Source organism: Porites lutea, chromosome 1 (assembly GCF_958299795.1).
Source record: "Porites lutea chromosome 1, jaPorLute2.1, whole genome shotgun sequence".
Taxonomy (NCBI): Eukaryota; Metazoa; Cnidaria; class Anthozoa; order Scleractinia; family Poritidae; genus Porites; species Porites lutea.
This window is the reverse complement of record NC_133201.1, coordinates 60,129,172-60,130,705: the sequence shown is the minus strand read 5'-3', so window position 1 is coordinate 60,130,705 and position 1,534 is coordinate 60,129,172. Positions and strand designations below refer to the sequence as shown.

The 1,534-nt window shown below is 40.6% G+C and overlaps 1 protein-coding gene across 3 annotated transcripts in view; it reads right to left on the bottom strand.

Moving 5' to 3' along the window:
* Positions 1–306: 306 nt before the first annotated feature.
* The window catches only part of LOC140923922 (testin-like), a 10,935-nt gene continuing 9,707 nt past the window's right edge, over positions 307–1,534 (bottom strand). For all 3 annotated transcript variants that reach the window (XM_073373941.1, XM_073373946.1, XM_073373952.1), the window contains one exon: positions 307–1,360. In XM_073373941.1, coding sequence (XP_073230042.1) covers positions 634–1,360 — 727 coding nt within the window. In that variant the 3' untranslated portion in view covers positions 307–633. The remainder of the gene's footprint in view (positions 1,361–1,534) is intronic.

Below are 1,534 nucleotides of genomic sequence, written 5' to 3'. Positions count from 1 at the left end.
AAACTGCCGACTTGAGGTCTTTAAAAACTCTCACTTCAAACTTCGATCATTTAATAATATGATAATATGATATAATGTAATACAATTTTGACTATGGACAAGGCGATTTTTGATTTTGTTATAAAATCATTTTTAATCACCATGGTCAATCGTTTGTTTAATAATCTTATTTACTCCAAACGCACTTCCTGGGATGACTTAATTAGAAACTTGATAACACTTTCCAAAGGAAAGAGCTACAAAATCATTCAACCAGCGGGTTTGGGTTAACCCTCTAGAATCAATCATTAAAGCCACATTAGCAGATATCGCCACATCGCAACAATTTTAATTTAGAGTTTTCACAACCAAACTGTTTCGAAAATGAATACTCACAAACAGAAAACGTTTAAAATAATAACTAAAAATCATTCCTCTGAGCAGTTTTTGACTTTATGTGTACTGTCTTCTAGTCTTTTGTCTTGTTTTGCTAAGAGCAATAGTTTAAACTTTGCTCTGATAAGTTTGTCTTTTGTACCATGAAAAGGGACATTCTTTCTCTCAATAGAAAATTACAAAGACGTCATTAGGCTGTCTTCAACTTCATGGCGTCAACTGATCATTACTGCGGCGTGCGGTCCAACGGTCATCGGTTTATTCAGCACAGCTGGCACATAGCAATTCCACTCCTTCGCGGGCGAAGCCTTCGTTGGCCAATGACCGCTGACACCGGCTACAGTTAAAGCACTCTTTGTGGAAATTGGAATCTTCTAACGTAAAGTATTCCCCTCCGATAATTGGCTTGAAGCACAGCTCGCACTGTTTGGCCAAAAATCTTCCATAACATTCAATACAATAGCGCACACCGTTGTGTACGGAAAAGGGACGAGACGCTAGAGACTCATGGCAACTGTAACAACTGAAACACTCTTTGTGCCACGTTTGTTCGTTGTAAAGAACGCCACCTTCGGACAACGGCTCGCCGCACTCCGCACAGCGCTTGGCATGCAAATTCTGATAACAGTTGGGGCAGTAAAATTCACCATCTTTTGGCACAAAACCGCTGGTCCCAATGGCCTCCTGACAAACGGCGCATTTGAAGCACTCCTCATGCCAGTACGTTCCATTGTATTCGAGGCGTGCGCTCCCTGACTCAATCGCGTATCGACATCCCTCGCAAGTCTTTTGGAAGTTGGTGATATAGCAGTCGTTGCAAAGGACCTGATCCTTGTAGAAGGTAAATTTTCCATCTGACCGCAGAGGTTTCCGACATATGTCGCAGAGAAAACACATTTCATGCCAATGGCGGTTGTCTGCAGTTGATACATCTTTAGCATCAGGTCCAATCTTTCCATGGCAGTGGTCACACTCATTGGCGAATCTACAAACAATATCACAACATCAGTAACGTAGTTTAACTGTAAACTAGAGAAAATAATGAGACAGAAAGGAAATCTTAGGGTGTTGGCCGCAATATGTGAATTTTACTAAAGCTATTTTTAAAGGTTGTAATTAAACGGAAATGTAATTCCTTGGACATCCGCACATTTTAAAC